Genomic DNA, 20,439 nt, shown 5'->3' on the forward strand with positions numbered 1-20,439 from the left:
CTCAAGGGTTAGTGTTTTCGTAAGTGTGCATCATAAGGAGAAATCAAGTGATCTTATAATCAAAGACGGTAAGTGGTATAAATGGAATCGTTTGACACCATGAATTTGGGGGAGTTTGAGGGGATTTCAAATCCCATGGTATGTTTGGCATTACAAAGTAACGGGTTTCAAATCCCCTCAAAGAAGGAGTTTGAAATCCAAAGTGAAAGCTTGGATTACATCTAAAATCCTTCTAAGAGTTGCATGTGTAACATGTGTGTCACTAGCTTATTAATCTATTGGGCACATGGCCCACTGATGATATCCCAAAACAATTAGATTATCAATTGCATCACTATAATTACTTTAATACATGATCTATGCCGTCCAAATATTGTCCATATAAATCAATGGTTAAAAATCATTGGTTGGTCACTCAGAGGTGATCTTGTGCTTGTGGCCCATCCGAGACTTGGAATTTCATTATTTTGGGGAAAAGTATATATTTCAACGGGCTTATTAAGCATTACATACTTACATTAATTAGATATATTAAAGTTGATTTAGTAATTAAATTCAAACCATATAAATATTCTATGCATAGCTACTTTTGGATTAGAGGGGATTTTGAATCCAAATTCAAGGTGTCTAACACAGTACAAAGATTTCAAATCTACAGGGTCTCAAATCCAAGGGGTTCTGAATCCAAGGAGTTCCAAATCCATGTTCTCAAACTAATCTTCTATCACTTTGAAATCTACAGGGTCTCACTAGCTTAAGGTTTTTTATTATAGTTTGCTTCTATCACTTTGTGCTGTGTTTTTTTCCCATGAGAATGTTTCATATAAAATTTCTTGTGTTTTGTGATTGCTTGCTTTATTATTTGTTATTATGTTTTATTTGATTATCATATTTTCATTGAGTGTGCTTCCACAAAGTACACAGATTAACGGTGATTTTAGATCCCAATTTCTAATACCTAAGATTGATTTAATGTGTTTGGGCCGCTGATCTGTTCCGAACGCAAGAAAACGTGATGGCACAGCTCGGGACTTACCCAGATAGAATCTTTAAATGGCGCTCGAATGCAAATATGCCAAAATAGATAATTATATACAGTATCCAAAGGTAAGATGAAAGTAGATGGTGTGAATGTTATTTGACAAAACTCGGCTCAAGTCAGTGAATTGCGTTTAGTTGGCTGAGTTACTCCATCTAACAAATCACTAGTTCCTCATGGACAGATCACTGCATCTCCATAACTAGAGCTGTACGCGTGTCAAGTTAGCTCGGTCAGCTAGCTCGACTCGGCTTGAAAAAGCTTGACACGCCTCAGTTCAAAATTGGATTCAGACCGAGTCAAGCTGGTTTTTGGAGCTTGAACAAATTTCGAGCCGAGTTCGAGCTTGCCCGAGCTCGACTCGACCTGGATTAAACCTCAACTTAAATCCACTCGGACCGAACCTCAACTCAAATCAACTCGGATCGAATCAAGCTCGACTCGACCTGGATTAAACCTCAACTCAAATCAACTCGGACTGAACCTCAACTCAAATCACCTCGGACCAAACCTCAACTCAGATCGACTTGGATCGAAACAGCTCGGTGACTTGGTTATTTTGATATTGATGTTGCTCGCCGAGTGTTTGATGAAATGACTCAACAATATATGGAATCAGTTGGCAGCAAGGTAGGAATGAATGGTGTTTGATGAAATTCCTGTAAAAGGTTGTTATCGTTTCTCATTCTATGAGAAATTGAAGATGCATTATAAACATTTGAGAAAATGTCACACAGGCTCGAACTCAGCTTGAACTGGCCCAAGCTGCAAGCTGAGCCGAGTTGTGCCAAGCTCGACTCGCTTAGACGCGTTTACAGCTACCACAAGCTATACACATGTCGTTCCTCATCATAACAGTCTAGGAGAGATGTAGATTAGAGAATTATGATTCTCATGCATATGTTTCTACAAATAGACCAGGATTCGTTGATCCAGCCGCTGGAGATGGTCCGTGCCACAAAACTGCCCCAGATCCGACAGTCTTTAGGTGCTTCCTTTTCTAGTAACAGTCCTTTTTCAAGTTGATGAAGGGTTAGAATTACTCAATCCGCGAAACATGGGCATGAACCATGAAACAACAGCCCATCGGCTCCACTTGTACTTCAGCTCAAACTGATGATCTGAGGTTATTCCTTGGGCCCCATGGGTGGGCCTGTCCACGCTTTTATGTTAAATAAAAACTCAGGAAAACCTTGAATCTCTGGCAGTCTGACTTTCAACAAATTGTAGGTGTGTCATGCATGAAACTCAATTTAAGCCATCCAAATTGTTAGCCCACATTTTGATGAATGGTAGACCAAAAATCAGTGGTTTGATCATCCGACTAGCCAATTGCCGGATATTTTCGAAGACCCAAATGTTCACCAAGCACAACCATGGATTGCACTACCGTTCTGATTTTGTTACTGCGACCCCATAACAGTGGCTCCTGCGGTTGGCTGTCAGGTGGGCTCGAGTATTGCACATTCCAGTCAGGTCATTGACTCCACCCTAACCACAACACAACCGTTGCGAAGATCCAATGGACCTGAACCTAACGCAATCAAAGTTAAAATCAGGTTGAGCCCTGCTTGAGGTCTTGGTATCGATCCCTAGTGGGGGTGGCTAACTTGGAGTGTGTGTACTGACATGGGTGTGTACTAACAAGCTAACCCAAAAAAAAAAAAAAGGTTGAGCCCTGCCCAAGTTGCAGTGTGATTTCTCACCATTTCTGTGGTGAATCCCAGCTCACATTTCCGCAAAGATGGCACATAAAGAAGCCAACCCTTCAATTTTGCTAGTCTATTGATCAAAGCTGGACTCAAAACGCAAGACATAACACCCACATCAATGTAGAATTTGAAAGCAAAACAATTGCAATGGACTGACAGCACCACTGCATACCTCTGTAGAGAAAATTACTACAAAAGCCCCCATTGGAATGCAGGCTTCAGTACCTTGACGCGAGCAGAGAAAAATAAATTGGTTTTCTGTTGAATGTAATCTGCAAGGAAATCTCAGTTCAGATGCTCGTTAGGGTGGGAGAGCATAACCACAGCTCATGCTCCTCTGCGGCCGGTGTTTCCACCTCTGGGTGGGGCCTCGTACCCTCCTCCAGCGCGAGTAGGCGTCTGTGACGATCCGTAGGGGGCAGCATTCCCTGGTGTAGTCGACGCTTGAGGCCCACCAGCACCTCTAGCAGCAGCATCATAGCCAGGACCACCTCTGGCCGCTGCATCATAGCCAGCACCACCCCTGGCTGCATCGTAGCCTGCACCACCCCTGGCTGCATCGTAGCCCACACTGCCACCCCTGGCTGCATCATAACCCTGTCCACCTCTTGCTGCATCATAGCCCTGCCCACCTCTGGATGCATCGTAGCCCTGTCCACCTCTGGTTGCATCATAGCCCTGTCCACCTCTGGCTGTGTCATAGCCTTGTCCACCTCTTCCTCCATCATAGCCAGCACCGCCCCTAGCTGCATCATAGCCTGAGGCACCCCTAGCTGCATCATAACCCGAGCCGCCCCTAGCTGCATCATAGCCTGTGCCACCCCTAGCTGCGTCATAACCTTGCCCTCTGGGTGCATCGTAGCCGGCCCGTGCAGGAGCTGCTGCAGGAGGGGCTCCAACATGAGCAGAAGCAGCAGCAGCAGCAGCAGCACCTTGAGGTGGCCCACGACCCTTCACAAGATAACAGAGGAGACATTAGTCCAATTCCTCGGCATTGTAGCACATATGAGAAATACCAACACAATTCATATGACAATAGATTGAATAGATGATTCACAGCTCATGCAAGAGATTTGACTGTTTCTCAGGTGGATCCCACCACAAACACATCCTATCACAAAAGGAAGGTGGTCCACTTATTGGGTGTGTAACACGAGTTCGATGAATGCAGACCATTGGTCTTTTCTGCCCATGCATTTTTTCCCCACTCATGCGTGATCCACTTGATGAGAGCACCAGCCTAATTTTCGGCCATGGCATGTTCAGTATACACATCATATTGACTAATAGCCGGATTTGCCTATCCTATCCTCCTGTGAATCATCTCACCATTTCGCAAGAAGGGTCTGTTTGGATGCACCCTCAAAGGGGGTTTGAGGGCCTCAAACGCTGTTTGAGCCAAACTGCAGTTGACGTTGTGTGATTGGATGCACTTCCACAAACCCCCGTCTGATCTCTTACTTGTCGAAACAGGCACGAAAAAGCCCACTCGTCGAAGTCGAACAACAAAGCATGCAGGAAACGGCCTTTTGTGGAATCTCCCTTTTGTAGTAGTTGTGTCCAAACAGACCCTAAAGATAGTAGAAAGACTCTGGCTAGAACTAAAACCTCACCCATTGGAGGGACCATATGATCATTGACCCAAGGATGCTAAAGGACTTAATATCCTTGGTCATCATTGCAGAAACTATATGATACTTGGCCCAAGGATACAGGCAGTGTCCCTGGGTTCCCAGTTTGTGCAAGTAGGGTCATGGCTCACTGATTGAGATTGTTGATCCAGTGGACCAGTCCATCGATGGCCCATACCCCAAATATTTCCCAAAGGAACCCGACCCTTTGATCAGCCTGCCAATTGGTCATCAAGGAATACAGGAACTACTGACTAAAGGAGGCAAAATCATGGCCCCACATGTACAACCTATGAAACAGTATACATTTCCACAGGTTGGGGGAAAAGGATCATATAATTATTCCTCTAGTCACTGAGCAAACCCAATTGAGTCCCACAACTCCACCAAATATATTATGCTTACTGAACTTGGATTTCGTGTCCCACGTATGTGACTCAATCAAGCAGTCATCATCTCCTATCAAGCAGTAATACCATTGAAAAGGCTTTTGAGGAACACCAACTACTCCTTTAAGGGGGATTAAGACTGCTGAACTGAAAATTTGTAAATTAGTATGATCAGAGATGGACATTTCCATAGCCACATGCTGATAGAACCTGAAGCTTCTAGCTTCTCAATATATAGTCCAACAGTCACAGAATAACCAACAGAGCTGGACTTCAGAATTGCAGAGGATCAGTCATTAAGCCATGGACCACACACAGTAGCAGTGGTCCACCATGGGACAACACATACCATGGAGTTCAAAGTTTCTTGAGAAGATTTGTTTGAGTCAAAGATGCTGCAGGCAAAAGCTCAAACCTAAGAGAACTGGGGATGTTTCATGATTCTGACTGAAACTCAGGTGCCTATCAGGATCTGTGCCAAGCCAAAATGAAGATAACCAGCTGGTGATCATGAAAATAGTTTCCGAAGCATTTTGGCACTGGTCTCATGCCAATCACCATCCAGAAGAAGACATTTATACATAAGCATTTTGGCACTGGTCCCATCCAAATAGGCAGAAGAAATTCAGAGATCAGGCAGTAGGATTGACCAAATGTAATTTCAACTCATCAGAAAGGGAAATTATGGAGTAGCTGATTAGAAGCCCTTTTTGGTTAATGTTAAAAGGTTTGGTGGAATATAACAACTGAAACGACGTAGTTGACACCATCTTCGAAAAGGAATTAGCCATCCTTCACCAAAAGGTACTTCGGGGAATAGTTGACACTCTAGGAAAGGTACAACTGTTGTTTCCTAATTAATTAAGGAAACCTAGTCAAAATAATGGGTGGGTCATGTAATTAGAACTAAAGTGTTTTCCAACAGGTTCTCTTATTAGGACTGTTTTAGTTTAGGTAGGGGCTGTTACAACAGGAACAACCGCCGACTGCTGATCATTATAGAGAAGAAAATAATGAATGTGGAGTTCTAAGGTTTAAACCATGATAACCTAACACCTGACTTGAAGTCGGTCAAGTCAAGTCAAGTCAAACTTTTGATCCAATTCTTGAATATCCTTTTCCTTTTTTTTCCTACTTTTTTCTGGATGATTGGAAATTTTACTAAAGAGGAGAAACAAATATACAAAGCAGAGCTATGGTTGCAAATTTACACAGGGAACCCACAAATAGCAGCCTAAGAAACAGATTTCAAAAACTGACGGAAGGGCTAAAACAGATCATATTCAGTTATCCTCCATCTGAGATCCGAAATGACCCACGCTAGCCCCCTCTATGGCCAGACCATCTGCCCTTATTTTTTGTAGATCAGCGCACATGAACAAGAGCGACATTTATCCTGGAGGCAATTTCCTGTGCTTCATCAAACAAATTGGCCAACCTCCAAGGAACACTTCCCTCTTCTGCCCAAGCTATTGCATTTTTGGAGTCACGCTCAGCAATTAGCGGTGATAGGCATTGCTTCTCTGCAATTCTTAGGCCGTGGAGAAGGGCCACAGCTTCAGCAAATGATAAGCCCCAAATAACTGTCACCCGGGTCTAAGTCTTGAATATCAGTTTCTTTTTCTTTTTTTCTTTTTTTTTGAAAGGCAACAAATTTCTTAAGCCACCCGCACAAGGCAAGAAAAGAATACACCCGAAAAACACAAACAACCACCACGAAGGATAAAGAGGGAAGAAAACCGAAACAGCCTACACAAAAGAACCCCAATCCGAAAATGAGACCTTTGATTCTCAAAATAACATAATCAACCCCAGCATGCTCATTTTGAAAGCAACGGTCATTTCGAGCACCCCAAAAAACACCCATAATTATCAGCCTCCATCGAGCTTTCCCCACCCCTCCCTCATGCCAAGCCCACAACAAGTCTTCCACCGACTTTGGCATCACCCAATGGGTATGAGAAAGTGAGAAAGTCGCACCTATTACCATGCCTCATGGTAGACTCTCTAGAGTTTCAACATGAGGTCACAGATTCGAGCATCCCTTGTGGTGCAAGTGCGCGAGAGTGTGTGGGGTGGGTGTGTGTGAGTGTGTGTAAAAAAAATGAATGAACAAAGTGGTCAATCGAATCCTCATTACCCATAAACATCAAGCAAACCTTAGGAAGAATCAGGGATATCTAAAGGTTATCAACAGTTAGCGCCCTCTTCTGACCCACCAAGCAAGTAAAATTTGCATTGGCAAATATTGTATGATAACATATTCTAAAATATTGTGTTCGCAATTCTTGACAAGTCTCGGGAGATGAGTGAGTCTTGAACAAATCAAGGATCTGATCAATCGAGTTCCTTCTGAGTTTTTGAATTGGATTTAAACCCTAAGGCTAAACCCATATTTCAACACAAACATTATTCCTGACCATCTCGCAATCTCTTGATATGCTAAATCAAAAGATAATTGGGTTTCTGGCTTTGAGATCTCAACCAACCTGTTTCTAGTCAAGGAGACAGGTCGAGCATATAATATTATTTTTTCAAAAGACAAATTAAGAAAAAAAAACAGTGTGCACCACAAATGTGATCAGTGTTGAAACTTTCAGGTGTTTAACATAAATTATTTCTAAAATGAGTATGAATCATATGGATCAGAAACATGAATCACCAGAATGTTGTTTAAACATAACATCTTAATGAAAACCACGGTGAAGTGGTTTTGTTATCTAGAACTCAAGCCATTGTCAATAGAAGAAGAAGAAGAAGAAGAAGAAGAAGAAAGAAGTTATCTAGATCTAGAGCTTTTACTTTTAAGGTTTTTTTTTTTTTCCCTTCAAGGAATCTGACGACCAAATCTAGAACATAAAAATGACAATTTGCAGTTCCATGATGACTTCAGTAATATTATGTACCCGGTGTCATTTTAAGAGAAAAGGTTACAAGGTAAGAGCATCCAAGATTCTCTCCCTTTTCTTTCTAGGCAGGTTACATTTTCTGTTTCCTCATGTTAGAGGTGCTTTAAAACAAAGAAAGGTTGCAATTGTTGAATTCAATAAAATATTTATAATTCAGAGAAACACAAATGAAGAATGGCATTGTACCTGGGAAACTCCATAGCCATCTTCATAAGCATTTTGTCCTACAGGATGATGCCCAGAAGTATCACTTTCCTTGTACCCAGTAACACCACCATATGGCCCACCTGCATCAAAATTGCTTACATGACCCATCTATATAATCCAAAAACTAGTGTCAAAATAAATAATATATAAAAATAACAACTAATCATTGTTAAGACTTAAGACTACTCAACATGTAGGACTAGTATCTGGTTTTTGATACTTCCCTCTTCATGAATTAGTGAATGATTTTTTTTTTTTCTGAAGGGTCACTATTAGTGAATGATGTTCTAAGCTCTAGCGGACCTTGGAATGCCACCTTAATTCAATGTCTTCCACCTGTTGTGGTTCAAGAGTTGTAAGGCAGCAAGGGTCTGGATTGAGGACACCAAACATTGAAGACAAACTAATGCGGATCATATTCTCTAACAGTAATTTCACTGTTAAATCTGCTTGGAACCAAATTAGAGGTAGAAGGAGTTGAATTCATTTGAGTGGATTTGGAACAAAGAGCTACCAATCAAAGCATCTTTATTTCTTATGGAAAGCTTTATTGGGGAAATTCCCGTCGATTTGGCTATTCAAGGTTGATTATCTGTGCTTCTGTGTGTAGTTGTTGTTTAATTCCATGAGAAGAAAGTTTTAATTGTCTTTCAAGTAAGAACATGTTCGCCAAGGTCTGGTTCTTTTTCAGTCACATGATGGATATTCCTTTCATGATTCACAGTCGCTCATTTTGGTTTGATCATGCTTCTGCTAGGAACAGTTCTTCTGGGTCATTGGCATCCTTCCTCCTGTCACTGTTTGGGAGATTTGGAAAGAGAGGAATTACAGAAGATATGAAGGTAAATTCAGCAGATCAAATGTGGTGATCAAAGAGGTTTATTTGTTCAGATTTCCAATTTGGGTAGAGGAAAGGGCTTTCACTGAAGAGTGTCATTAAGTGAATTATCTTGAAATCTTTGTATTGGTTTAAAAGCATTCTAGGCCAACAAAATTATTCTCAACAGATGGGTTAAACCTCCCACCAATTATCTCTGGTAATGTTGGTGGGGGATGTATTGTATGCAATGAAATGGTGACTGTATTTGGCCTTCTCTAATTCCTCCGGGAATTGCACAAACATTTCTGCAGAGGTCAGAGCATTGCTTTATGGGCTCATGATGTGTAGGTATTCGTATGGGACGAGACTCAAAGCTGGTTGTTTATCTTCTTCTTAACAAAAGTACAGCTCCATGTTCAGCATGGTATGTATGGTCTGATGCACGCAATATGTTGAACAGTTTGCATGTGTCTTTTTGCCATTTTATTCAAGAAATGCAATCATGCAGCTCTAACAAATTATACTCGTGATTCACTTCAAAAGCATGTGTTTTCATCAGCAGACAGTCTTCCTATTCAGCAAAGCAAGCTGTTTTGTTCTGACAGATCGGGAATTTACCACGAGAGTGACACAGTGTGTTGCTTTGTAAAGCTGTTATGATATTTGTTGGATTGTTTCCAAGAGTAAGGTTTGACCCAAGTATTCAATTATGGCAACAGCCAGCCAGGGCTCTGTTACATTACAGGCCGTAATGGCCACTATGGCCCCCGTAATGGTTGAAAACAAATTAAGGAAAATTAGTGAAAAAAAACTAGAAAATTTCAGGGGATAAAAAAATGAGAGGATTCCAGTTATGCATTCTTTTCTGGTTTTGAACATGTTTATGATGGTGTATGTCATTCTTAGGTAAGAATGTTATCTCGGGCTGCCTGATGACATTATTAACCTGAGGGGCTTAGATGGACCTCAAAACTCCTATATTTAATATTTTAAATATCTAATATCAATGATTCAATATAAATAAGATTATATGAGAATGACTCTAAGCATTTGACATAGGAAAAAAAAATAAAAATTGTCCCTATTCATCCCAAAAGTGACCTGAAATTTGCAAAAAAAAAAAAAGAGTTAAAACATTAATTTAGTGCATGCATGTGTAGATCTAAACTCCAAAGTTTTTTTTTTTACTTAGAGTTAACAATTTTATTAGAAAGGACACCCAAAAGGCAAGAAAAGAATACAAAGAAAACTAAAGGAAAAAACCACAACAACAACCAAAAAACAAACTAAGCTGATTTTACATAGAGAACCTATTCAGAGACTAGGTTCTTAATTCTACCAATTATCTCCTTAAAAACTACTGGAGTATTGCGAAAACAGCAAGCGTTCCTAGCTCCCCAAACAACCCACAAGATGGCCATGATGAATAACCTCCACCTAGCTTTCTCATAATTCCCACTCCCTCCAACATGCCAAGCCCATAAAAGATCCTCCACCACTTCCTTGATAGAAAAAAGGCCCAAAATATGATCCCATATCTTCAAAACAAACGGGTAATGAATAAATAGATGATCAATAGATTTTGCATCCTGCATACACATCAAACAGATGTTCGGCAAAACAAGCGATCTTCACTAAAGATTATCCATGATGAGGATATTCTCCACAGCAAATATCCACCCAAAATCTAATATGACGACCATTTCCAAGAAAATACGCAATCCCTTGTTGAACTAGAGGCTCAGTAGCTACAATCACTTTCCAGACTGAAGAGGCTCTATATAAAGAGGACCCTTTAACAAACCATCCGCCAAATTAAGTGTCGTACTTACCTGCAATGAGCTTCCTCCACAGCCTCCTTGTTTCAGTACTAAACCTCCATACCCATTTACTGAGAAGAGCCATGTTCATAAGCTCCAAAGATTTGATACCAGCAGCCCCCTTATTAATCGGTCTGCAAACCTCCTCCCATCTAAGAAGATGGAATTTTTGACCCTCCATATTGCCTCTCCAAAAGAAACTCCTCAACTTTTCTAACTTCTGCAATATCGATTTCAGGCATTTAGACATCGACATAAAGAAAATCGGCATGTTAGCGAAAGATGTCTTGGTGGGTAATAGGCGACCTTCATATGATAAAAACTGTGATTACCAACTTTTTAGTTTCCTATCAATTCTTTCCATCACCTTGTCCCAAATATGTGTGGGAGGCAAAAGGCCCAAATAGCTAGTCGGAAAGTGCCCCGTTTTACACCCGAAGGAGCATGCGAGCTGAAATAAAGAGTAGGTACCGACATGTATCCCTAACATTTTCAATTTGGCCACATTCATCTTAAGACTCGAGACCGCCTCAAAACAGACGATGATTTTCCACAAATTGTCAACTGAAATCAAATCCGAATCGCAAAAGAGGAGAGTATTGTCCGCATCGCATACCGAAGATGGGTGAAGTAGATAGAGTCATCAGCTACTTTGAACCCATTAATCAAGCCATTTTCCTCCCCCTGTTAAGCATCATGCTAAAAGCTTCTCCAATTATAACGAATAAGTATGGCAATAACAGGTCTCCTTGCCTTAGGCCCCTAGTCACCTTGAAGAAACCACGAGGAGATCTGTTAATTAAAAGAGGCATACCTCACACAAGCCCACATCCACCCTCTCCATCTGTCATGGCACCCCAATCTGGAAAGCATGTAGTCAAGAAACTCCCAATTAACATAGTTTTATGCTTTTTCAATATCTAATTTGCACACTAACTCTGCCTTCCCTTCTCTGTGTCTAGAATCAATGCACTCATTGGCTATGAGGACACTGTAGAATTTGTCTTCCCTCAATGAAAGCACCCTGATTCTCAGAAATGACATTTCCAAGGACCTTAAATCTTAATGCTAGAACCTTCGCCAAAATCTTATACGGCCCCCCAATCTTATACTAAACTCCATAGTTCAAACGCATTTGAACAATCTACACTCCAAATATTTTATTAAAAATAAATAAATAAATAAATTGAAAATTGCTGAAAATTACATAAAAACCAGCAAAAAATTTTGAAAATAATACAATCATGATCAAATCAAACACAAATCTTGCAAGATGTGGTCGATTTGATAATACATCGTTGACTCAATACATTAGAGGTAAGAAAAAACAACAATAAAAAAAGAGTTGTTACCTATTTTTCGATTTTTAGCAAATTTGGCCTTGGATCTTTGATTCTTCAAAAATGGCTTAAATCTTATGTATTAATCTTCAAAATTTGCAAAAATCTAGTTGTAAATAGGTTAAACATAGTCTCAAAAAAAAAAAAAAAATATTAAATAAATAAATAAAAATAAAAAAAAGAAGAAAGAAAGAAAGAAAAAGAAAAAGAAAAGAGAGAGAGAGAGAGAGAGAGAGAGAGAGAAATGGAGGAAAACTGAAAAACAACCCCCCAAAAGGGGACTTATATATGTGTAACGGCCCACGCATGGTCATAACGGACCATTATGGGCCCATTGCAAGCCAGAATTATTGACACTGGCCGTTATGATCCCGTATCACATAATGGCCGTTACACAACCATTTTTGTATATCTTGGTTTGGCCTGCTCCAAGCTTTATGTAAATTTTTTTTTTTATTTTTTTCCTTATCAATAAAGATCTGGTGGTACCAAACATCTTTGCAAAGGGAGTGAAGAAAAAAAAAAAACAGATCACATGGGGAGCTGATATGGGGTGTTTATGAGGTGTTCCCACTTCCCGCCATACACATGCTGTCGCCTGATAAGCAGGACATCACTGTCATCATGTGGGCCCCCATGTACTTAGAGCGAGGAGCATTGCTTGATCTGTTTCACCACACATGTTACATGCACACACGTGTGACTCACCTGATAACTAGGCTGACCTGATTCCAAATCGTGGCACATACATGGTGGATCCCAGGTGATGAATGGTCCAGATCTCGCATGCACCAAAATGGAATGCATGGCCTTCGGATTTCTCATCATTAGAATTACAATAATCTATCCAAAGAATAATAATCATATAAATAAAATACAACTGACAATACTGCAAGGGACAAGAGTATAACATACCACTTCTTCTCTCAAGGTTAGCAGCATTAGCTAACTCAGCTCGAAGCTTTTCCACCTCCATTGCCATAGAAATGTAGTTCTTCTCCATCACTTGAAGCGACTCAAGATGGTCATTGTATAGTTTCTTCTCATAGTCATATGTAGCTCTGGAACATCAAAACACCATCACGAAAATCCATGTACCCCCATCACCAAAACAGATTCTAAGTGAAAAACATATAGCTGACATCAGAATCGCTACCTGCAATGCTGATAATCCTGCCTCAGACTTTCAAGTTCAGACATCAACACAGGGATTTGCTGGGAATCCGCATGGTTCATCTGCAAATCCTGGGTCAGCTGTTGAACTTTAGCAATCAGCTCCTGCCTGGCAGTGACCAAGCTTTGGGCATCGGATCGAGCCTGCTGCAACTCCATTTTAACAGGCTCCGCAGCTTGCAAATCAACCTCCATTTTTGCTATCTGATCTAAAAGACCCCTCGTCTGCTGTTCTTTGTCAGCCTTCATGGCACCAATGTGGCCCTGCAATCTCTGCAGCTCTTGTTGCGCTGCAGCAAGCTCTTGCCTCAGAGCTGAATGGGTAGCTGCGAGCCTTTGATTCTCTGTCACAAGCCTTTGCATCTCCACATGTTGGGCGGCAAGTTTTTGTTCCATAAGTTCTGGAGGAGGTAGCATATCAAAAGGAGGATAGGCACCTGGTGGAGGATGCATGCCAGGACCATATGGGTCAGGATGCATCATGCCAGGGCCAGGAAGAGGCCTCCTTAGGTGAGGAGGTGGCATACGACCTTTGCTTCCCATGTCAATCACCAATGTATGACCTGCTACTAAACAATAAGGGGGGAAAGAAAAAAGAAACAAGTGAATCACGGCATTAATACAGATTATCTATCAAGCAATGGGGGAGACGGCAGGGTCCCATGTAAGGCATGCATGATATATTAGTGGGATAATGTTGAGATGACTGAAAGTATTACATGGACCAGCCAGGCATATAAATTTAAGCCTGCTCAAATCATGTTTTCTATGATCAAACTGCTCATATCTTTTTGGGACCATTTAGTTAGGACTGTATGAGAAAATATAATAGTCCCAACACCTAAAAACCCAATTCAATATACAGTTGGGTCTGGTTAACTCAATGATCGACTCAGTATTTATTATATAAATACAATATATATATATATATAGAGAGAGAGAGAGAGAGAGAGAGAGAGAGAGATTTTCCCCTAGGAACCAAGGCGCAAATAGCTTCTGTGAGAACTTTTCCACCGTGGTTGGGATGGCCCCAACTGTGATGCTTATGTAGTATCCACTCCGACCATCAGTTGCATCACCTCATTTAAACCAACGGCCGAAAGATGAAGCCCAGCTGTGATTCAGGTGGAACATACCAAAAGAAATAGTTGGGAAGGGGACACACCCTTGATTTGCAATCCGGGCCATAGACCCATCATCTAGCGCGGATGAAGGGTCAAGCAAAAAATAGGCTACTTCTCAACTCAGGTGGGCCCCGATGAAAGTCAAGGATGGGCGTCCCATCTCAACTCGTCACCGCCCACCTGAGTTTTTGGATCAGGCTGATTTTTGGACCCTAGGGGTTTCATAAGGTGAAGCATTACGCGTGAAAATCGCCCCCTCCCTCATATGAATCTAATAGTAAAAGTAAAATTTGCACTCATAAATAGATATTGCATTAAAAATCCAAAATTTTTTATCCTATTTAAATTGATTAAACTAAATCCCCAAGGTGACTCAAGTCAGCTGAATTTCAAGTCAAATAAAAGCAACAAGACCTAAATATTTGGGGGAAGCCTGCCACACAACCGAGTTGAGTTGAGTCAACTCAGCAAGTTTTAGAATTACGTGTGCATGCATGCGCATGTGTGTGTTTTTTCTAAGGTCACTACATTCTACCCTCCTTAAAAGCAATTCCATCCTCAAAATTGGACTTACCTTTTACGCAAATAAATGGGTATACTTTTCTCTAATCTCCACCTCTCGCTTCAAGGAAACTTCCTCCACATCATGATGCCCCACGGGACTTTCACCAAGGGTATCACCTTCGTCCTGAGCACTTGATCCTTCCTATTGAGAATACGGATGGGCTGCTCAATATACAAAGCATCCTCCATGATCTCTTAGGGCTGCGAGTCAATGATGTGAGAGGCATCTCGCTCGTACTTCCTCAACATCGATGCATGGAAAACATCATGCATACTAGCTAATTGAGGTGGCAAGACAATCCTATAAGCAACAACACCAACTCTCGCTGGGATCTCAAACGGACCAATGCATCTCGAAGCTAAATTCCCCTTCTTGTCGAATCTCATCACATCCTTCATCAACAAAACATTCAAGAAAACATGGTCACCAACAAAAAACTCTAAACACCTAGAATGATTAGCATAGCTTTTCTGACCACTCGAGTCCGTACACAAAAAGTCTCGAATGATGGCAATCTTCTCCGTCATCTCCCGCACTAACTCCGGCCTAAGCAAACTGCTTTCTCCTACCTCCACTCGGCAATTAGGAGATCTACAAGGCCTCCCCATATAAAGCCTCATAGGGTGTCATGCTAATGCTCGACCGGTAACTATTGTTGTAGACAAACTCTATCAATGGCAAATGGTCATTCCAACTCCCTTTGAAATCAAGCACATAAGCATGGAGCATGTCCTAGAAGATTTGGTTCAATCGCTCAGTCCGTCCATCAGTCTAGGGATGAAATGTGATAATGAAATCAAGCAAAGTCCCCAATGCTTTTTCGAATTCTTCCAAAATTGATATGTGAACCTAGAATCCTGATCAGGTACAATAGACACTGGGAGCCATGAAGTCTCACTACTTCCCTTATATAGAGTCTACACATCTCATTCAAGAAGCAAGTAGCAAGTGTGGGGAGAAAATGCGCTGACTTGGTCAACCGATCAACAATGACCCAAACTGTATCATAATTGCGGCACATCCTCAGCAAACCCATAATGAAATCCATAGTCACATGCTACTACTTTCATTCTGCTATCGGTAACGGTCAAAGCATCCCTGCGGCCACTAATGCTCTGCCTTCACCTGCTGGCATGTGAGACATTTACACACGTACTCGGCAATCACCCTCATGTTTTCCACCACTACTACCTACGCACATCGCGATGCATCTTCATACCTCTCAGGTGAATTTTGAATCTAGTACGATGCACCTCATCCATGACTACCCTTTTCAAATCAACCACATCCGAAACACATAACCTACCTCAGAGTCTCAAACCACAGTCAACACCAACTTATCAATCTAGTCTGCTACCCTCTGCTGCTTTAGCAGCCCCGGACTATAACCACGGATCCTGCCATTGAGCCCCCACTACCCTACCAATAAAAGTAGGTTGAACTACCAAACAAGAGAGACGTGCTACAAAAGTTTGCAAACCCAACTGAATGTCAAAAAATCTTTTACTATATCCAACATCCTCCACTCCTAAATCACAAAATAGGCAACTATCCATCGTGGCATACAGTTCAATGCATCTGCAACCACATTTGCCTTACCCGGATGGTACTAAAGAGTGAAATCATAATCCTTAAAAAACTCAATCCATCAACACTACCTCATGTTCAACTCTTTCTGTGAAAAGTGGTACTACAAGCTCTTGTGATCTAAGAAAAGCTCGAACTTCTTTCCGTACAAATAGTGTCTCCACACTTTAAGAGCGAACACCACGGCTGCTAGCTCCAAATCATGAGTGGGCTAATTATGTTCGTGCACCTTAAGTTGTCTAGATGCATAAGCCACCACTTTAACCTGTCGCATGGGGACAGCCCAAGCCTTTATGCAAAGCATCACTGTAAATCATAAATCCTTCACCACTAGACGGAATGGGGAGCACAAGCATTGTTGTTAACCAAGTCTTCAACTCTGAAAATACTAGCTCACAAGCATCATCCCAAACAAATTTCACATCCTTCATGATTAACAGTATCAATGAAACGGCAATCCAAGAAAATCCCTCAATGAAACTCCTATAATAACAGGCCAAACCCAAGAAACTACGAAGTTCGGTCACGCTAGTGGACTGCCCCCACTTCAGCACCGCATCAACCTTCTAAGGATCTATTGACACACCATCTTTGGAAACCGCATGACCCAAAAATCTCACATTCTCCTGTCAAAACTCGCGCTTCTCAAATTTAGCATACAGTTGATGTTCTCTTAAGGTCTGAAGTGAAGTTTTGGGGTGTTGCTCATGCTCCTCTCGGGTCTTGGAATATATAAGGATTTTTTATTTTATTTTTAAAAAAAAATTTGAAATATATATTGGGGCTTTTTGTGCTTGACAAAAAGCATGTGATCATATCAATTAGGGCTTTTTGTTCTATTCTCTCAAGGGGATGGTCTTCAAGGATCGACAAATAAGATGTATTAGAGGGGGCATCTCTTCAGCTTCTTTGTGCTTGACAAACAGGTCTTCGTCAAGATTCTTTTCAAGTTATAGATGGTTAAGGCAAAGGAGATCATTCCCCTTCTCTTCTCCATTGTTGCTAAGAACCTAACCATGTTGTGTAGTAGGCCAGTTGAGATGGGGCTTATTAAGGGTTTTGTGGTTGGCCAGCCTAAATCATGATGGAACATCTCCAATCCACTAACAATACACCCGCTTTGTGCTATTCATCCATCGGGTGAAGAAACTGAAAGGAGCCCTTGGGTGTTTCGAAGCAATGACCAGTCTAACAGTAAATCTTAAGAAAACTATACCATGGCAGGTGGGGCAGATTGTGAAGAAGGCATTCAATTTTTTGTCGATTGGACGGAATGCGTCAATGTTACTGTTCTTATGAATTACCTTGGGCTCCCACTAGGTGGAAAAGCCTCATTTCCTCTGCTTGGGACCCACTTCATTGATAGATTTGAGAAAATATTATGGATGGAAGTAATCTTATTTTTCCTCGGGTAGGAGGGTAAATCTTAACAAATTGGCACTCACTCATCTGCCAATGTATATTATGTCCTTATTCAATATGCCAGCTAAGAATACAGGGAGAATTGAGAGGCTTCAAAGAGATTTTATGTAAGATAGTGAAGGAAACCCCCCCTAGTAAAGTAGGATGATGTCCAAAGGCCAAAGTGGAAAGGAGGTATTGGGATTCAAAGAATTAGAGTAAAAAGCATGGCTTTGCTCAAGAAAATGGTGGTGGAGGTTTAGAGAGAAACCCTAAGGCACCATGGAAAAATGTGATCAACCATGAGTATGGTGCATCATACGGGGGTTGGTTCCCAACTCTTCCTCAAAGAAATGGGGCTTCAAGAGTTTGGAAGGAAATTTGCTCCTTCTGCCGTCCTTTAATGAAGCAAATCAAAATTATTTTGCTAGAGCTAGTAATTCCTTCAAGAAGGACTTTCATTTTCAATGGGAAAGGTGACAAGGTGAGGTTCTGGACAGATGTGTGGATTGCCAACGGCCCTCTTGTGATCTTGTTTCCTTCTATGTATAATCTACAAGATTGAATAAAAACAGAACAGTGGTTTGGAATGAAAGAACCTGTCATTGTGGATGAAGTGGTGGACACTTTTAGTATGGATGTGGGGATGCTCTACAATCCTAAGATTCATCCTCTTAAGAAAGACAAGAGGGTGTGGATTTGGACAAAAGAAGGCAAATTCTCTTTCGAATCTCTCTAGAATTCTATCATGGTGACAAGCGGGCATCCTTCCTCGTTGGCCAAGTTACAAAAACCCTTCATCCCTCCAAGAGCATGGTTGACCATGGCCAACAAGATTCTTGTACTTAATAATCTTAAGAAGACAAAAATCACAATTCTGAACATGTGGATCATGCTCAAATCAGAACTCTTCCAGATCTCTCTAGAATTATATCATGGTGACGAGCGGGCATCCTTCCTGATTAGCCAAGGTATGGAAACCCTTCATCCCTCCAAGAGCATGGTTAGCCGTGGCCAACAAGATTCTTACACTTAATAATCTTAAGAAGATAAAAATCATGATTTCGAACATGTGGATTGTGTTCAAAAGGGTGGAGGAGCCCCTTAATCACTGCTTCTTGCATTGTGACATCCCAATCGGAATTGCTCTTCTTCAGGAAATGCCTCCTTATCATGGTTTGATGTAGCGTCCGAAACTGGTAAATATCACCAACGCATACCAGCATCGCCCACATACAATGACTGATACGACCCTACATCTGTGGTGACCAACACGATAAACACCAAAACCGATTTGCAAACCATACTCCCTATACTATATGGTGGTGTATTTGGAAAGAGAGAGGTTAGAGGATTGTTTTTGAAGACAAAATCTCTCATTTCTCACTGCTTAGAAGGAAGATTCTCACGTAATGGTTTTGGAATTGGCCTTGCTATGTAGTTGAAATATTTTCCGACATGACTCAGTTTCGACTGAGCCGTATACGTTTCGGCCGGATTGGTCCGGGTCGCACCCCCAGACAGAAAGAACACCCCTGGCTCGGCACGACCCGGCCCATTTCAGCACGAGTCGCGACGAGCCTGCTCGGTTTCGTCCGAGTTAGGGCGCATCTCAACGATCGACTCGTCCGTTCCGACAAACCCTAAAATAGGATTTAGGTCAATCAAGAGAGATAGAGAGAGAAGAAAAGCAAATGGAGAGAGCCACATCCATCAATATTGAAAGGGATAAGGAATAGAGAGAAACAGAGAGAGAGAGAGAGAGCATACCCTTCTTCTTCTTCTTCTTCTTCTTCAAAGCAAAATCGCAAAAAAGAGAAAGGCGATGGAGGATTTGGCGTTGGCGCTTTAGGGTTTTCCCGTTGGTTTGGGAGGAAGATAGCGAGCGAAGAAAGAGGGGTTGGCAGCTATTTGCTGTCGCACGTGGAAGACACGCTACAGTATATCTTAACCATGCAAGATATGTACGCGGTTTGGCTAGTGACCCTACCAGTCAGCTAGCTAGTGTCAAAACTCTGTGGGCCCTACCACGATGAATGTGCTTTATGCATGCTCCCCGTCCATTTTCTTAGCTCATTTTAAGGCATGATAAATTAAAAAAAAAAAAAAAAAAAAAAAAACGAAGAAGAAGAAGAAGAAAAAGAGGCAATTCCAAATCTTAAGTGGACCACAACAGAGAAAACAGTGTAATTTAACGCCTATTATTGAAAACTTTTTGGGGACCATAGAAGTTTTGGAATAAGCTGATATTTGTGCTTTCCCTTTGCCATGTCTCTGTGACCTCACCGACAGGTCAGACCGGGTTAGATGGCAAATAAACATTATAATGAACCTTAAGAGGTTTTTAACAATGAAGGTCCAATCTCAACAGTTTTCGTGTTGTATGGTTTAGTTGACATTCAAAACCACCTCATTTGGAGACTCATGCCTTACAATGAGCCGGGAAAAAAAATAAATGGACACTTTAGATAAAACACATACATCATGCTAGGCCAGGAAGCTTTGACACCAACTAGCTGGGTGGTGTTGGGCCACCAGTTAAACCAGACTTATGGCAGATGGACCACCTGCTAGAATTCCGAATACAAAGATAAAGACACTCACTCACTAATTTTCTAGCACAAGATAAAGACACTCACTAATTTTCTAGCCGAGTGTGAACCATTTCCATATTTCTCTTCTTTACCTTAATTCATAGGCCACGATCAGAAGGTCAGGTACT

At 41.4% G+C, this 20,439-nt stretch overlaps 1 protein-coding gene across 3 annotated transcripts; it reads right to left on the minus strand.

The window, feature by feature from the left end:
- Positions 1-2,791: 2,791 nt before the first annotated feature.
- On the minus strand, positions 2,792-19,647 carry LOC131229327 (protein FLX-like 2). Of its 3 annotated transcripts, none has more exons than XM_058225259.1 (5): positions 19,488-19,647; positions 13,024-13,609; positions 12,783-12,928; positions 7,867-7,967; positions 2,792-3,702 (listed from the first exon to the last, which is right to left on the minus strand). In XM_058225259.1, exons 2-5 carry the CDS (start codon positions 13,581-13,583, stop codon positions 3,079-3,081), a joined length of 1,431 nt encoding a protein of 476 aa, XP_058081242.1. In that variant the 5' UTR covers positions 13,584-13,609; positions 19,488-19,647; the 3' UTR covers positions 2,792-3,078. The 3 variants fall into 3 exon arrangements, with proteins under 3 accessions (XP_058081242.1, XP_058081241.1, XP_058081240.1); XM_058225258.1 differs by having other exon boundaries at positions 13,024-13,603; positions 19,488-19,639; XM_058225257.1 differs by having other exon boundaries at positions 13,024-13,606; positions 19,488-19,633.
- Positions 19,648-20,439: the final 792 nt, after the last annotated feature.

Source organism: Magnolia sinica, chromosome 16, assembly GCF_029962835.1.
Source record: "Magnolia sinica isolate HGM2019 chromosome 16, MsV1, whole genome shotgun sequence".
Taxonomy (NCBI): Eukaryota; Viridiplantae; Streptophyta; class Magnoliopsida; order Magnoliales; family Magnoliaceae; genus Magnolia; species Magnolia sinica.

What these genes read in the sequence shown, in the direction of transcription:
- LOC131229327 (XM_058225259.1), bottom strand. Translation starts at nt 13,583, where the DNA reads ATGGGAAGCAAAGGTCGTATGCCACCTCCTCACCTAAGGAGGCCTCTT. An exon ending in CAGGATTATCAGCATTGCAG is followed by an intron (nt 12,929 to 13,023) that starts GTAGCGATTCTG and finishes TTGATGTTCCAG; the next exon opens with AGCTACATATGACTATGAGA. An exon ending in ATGGCTATGGAGTTTCCCAG is followed by an intron (nt 3,703 to 7,866) that starts GTACAATGCCAT and finishes TATCTTGTGAAG; the next exon opens with GGTCGTGGGCCACCTCAAGG.